General features: G+C 35.5%; 1 protein-coding gene across 1 annotated transcript in view; it reads left to right on the forward strand.

Moving 5' to 3' along the window:
• LOC109085199 (serine/threonine-protein kinase Nek1-like) overlaps nt 1-1842 on the forward strand; it is a 68860-nt gene extending 67018 nt beyond the window's left edge. Inside the window, exons 9-10 of the mRNA XM_042759275.1 lie at nt 1047-1235; nt 1405-1842. Coding sequence (XP_042615209.1) covers nt 1047-1235; nt 1405-1842 — 627 coding nt within the window. The remainder of the gene's footprint in view (nt 1-1046; nt 1236-1404) is intronic.
• The last annotated feature ends 487 nt before the right edge of the window (nt 1843-2329 follow it).

Consider the following 2329-nt stretch of genomic DNA (forward strand, 5'->3'; position numbering starts at 1 on the left):
TTCAGTTTAAATAGTATCTGTGCAATCATTTGCAATCAAGTCAATGATATCGCTGTAAATGAATATCAAAATATCGGTCAGTCAGTACATTCTTTGTTTCGTTCATTTTATTTATTTAATTATACAGCACCTTAAACAGTAGCTCCCAACTGCTGTACATTACAATAAAAAAAAGAAAAAGAAAGAAAGAAAAATAAAAGAAAAGTAAAAGAAAGAAAGAAAAATATGATCAGTGTGGTAACTTATGTTTTTATATTAACTCATAAAAATAAGTTGAGTGTATTACAGTATATTCAAAGTTCTCTGCAGCCATTCAATAGCTTTCAAATCTTGCACATTCAAGATTGGTATGCTGAATATCCACACAAGAACCATAGTTTGTGTATAGGTAACTTTTGGAACACGACAGCTCCTGTTCGTTTTCACTTGTCTGGAAAAGTGGGTGTGACGGCAGAACTATCATTTTGATTGAAATATTCCAACAGAACTACTTGCTTGAATTTGAAATGACACTTGAAATATGCATTTTCTGTAAAGCCGCTTTGAAACTATATATTTACATTTACATATATTTACATACAGACACTTTTATCCAAAGTGATTCACAAATGAGGACAATAGTTGCAATCAAAACCAACAAAAGGACAATAACATACAGTCTAAGTGCTATGAAAAGTGTATGTTAACCTAGCATAGTACACATAGCAAGGTTTTATATATATATATATATATAACAAGTTGAAAGATTAAAAAAGAATAGTGAATGCTAGTTTAGAGGGTATTTTTATAATACATAAAAATAAAACAAGAAGATAGAATAGAGAATGCTAGTGGTAAGAGTTTTTTTTATTATTAGCAAGAATAGAACAAGTGCAGAATAGAGGGTGCAATTGTTAGTGGGTCAAGTAGTGTTTTTTTTTTAAATTAGAATAAAGAGTACTAGAGTTAGAGGGTCAAATGTAGATGGAAGGGATGAGTTTTTTTGTCCACTGATTATTATTATTATTTTACAAAATTAGAGGACTCATATTTTTGCCTGTCTTTAGTTTCCAGGAAAAAACACAATTGAGATTATTTCAAAGATACTGACCTGCTCCTATGAAGCTCTGCCACTTAACTTCTCTGAGGATCTTCGTCAGCTGGTAACAGACACACTTCAGATTGATCCAGCGAATCGACCATCTGTCAGTGAGATCTTGATGAGGCCTTTCATTATTAAACATCTTTATGAAAAGGTAAGTTTATTAAAATGTTCACTTTTTCATATATTTGGCTGTAGTCTCCTAAAGTCATGAAACACAATGTTTTAGACACTGGCAATGACGTTAATGAGAAAAAAAAAACAAAAAAAAAAACACTGAACTGTCAAACACAACATTTTTATTTCATAAAACTCTTTTTCAGAGCACACAAACTATTAAAGAGCTTAATGTGCGTAAAAATTGTGAAGACATTCCAGAGACACCTAATGTGTCTGAAGACAGTCAAGAGACACCTAATGAGGCTAAAGTCAGTCTAAAGGTTCTGGAAGAGCTGGCTGATGGTTTGGGGACAGTCTACTACAACACAACTGTTGGCAGTCTCACAGGAGGAGTAGTAGGTCTGGCTGGAGGAATCACATCTATAGTTGGACTTATTCTCACTCCTTTCACTCTCGGAGCCTCTCTGATTGTAACAGGAGTGGGAATCGGTGTGGCAGTCGCTGGTGGAGTAACAGCTGGTGTGAGCAATGTAACAAAGGTGGTTAACCAGCGTTCAAACCGCCAAAAGGTCAAACTGATCATTGCCGAGTTACAAGAAAAAATTACCTCCACAATCTGCTGCATCCAAATCATCAAATAACAGTGGAAACTGAACAAATTAAATCACATAAAGAAAAATATCATTTTCCAAGCGCACAGTCTGATGAAATGTGTTTTGCAAATGCTGGAGCTCGACTTGGGCGAGGGCTGAGAGGGTTCAGAGCTCATACACAGCTGAAGTGCGCCAAGTATTGGGAAAGTTGCAGCTCAGACCACAGAGCTGTTAGTGTGGCTGGAGATGTTACAGTGGTTTAATCTTTTTAGCAGCTGCTGATAGATTTTTTATTGCCCTCGACTCCAAAGAAATTCACAAACTCCGCAGCGATTATGCTTCAATAGCAACTCAACAAGAATCAAGCACTAGGTCAACTGACAGTGAATCAGGGCACAGCGATGCACAAAATCAGCAATCAAAGCTGCAGTCTGAAATCATGAGATTTGTGAACAAAATAAGGGAGACTGTAGAGGAGCTAAATAAGATTATGAATGAATTAAATGACGAACTGGAAAATCTAAGAACTGAGATA

Source organism: Cyprinus carpio, chromosome A7, assembly GCF_018340385.1.
Source record: "Cyprinus carpio isolate SPL01 chromosome A7, ASM1834038v1, whole genome shotgun sequence".
Classification (NCBI taxonomy): domain Eukaryota; kingdom Metazoa; phylum Chordata; class Actinopteri; order Cypriniformes; family Cyprinidae; genus Cyprinus; species Cyprinus carpio.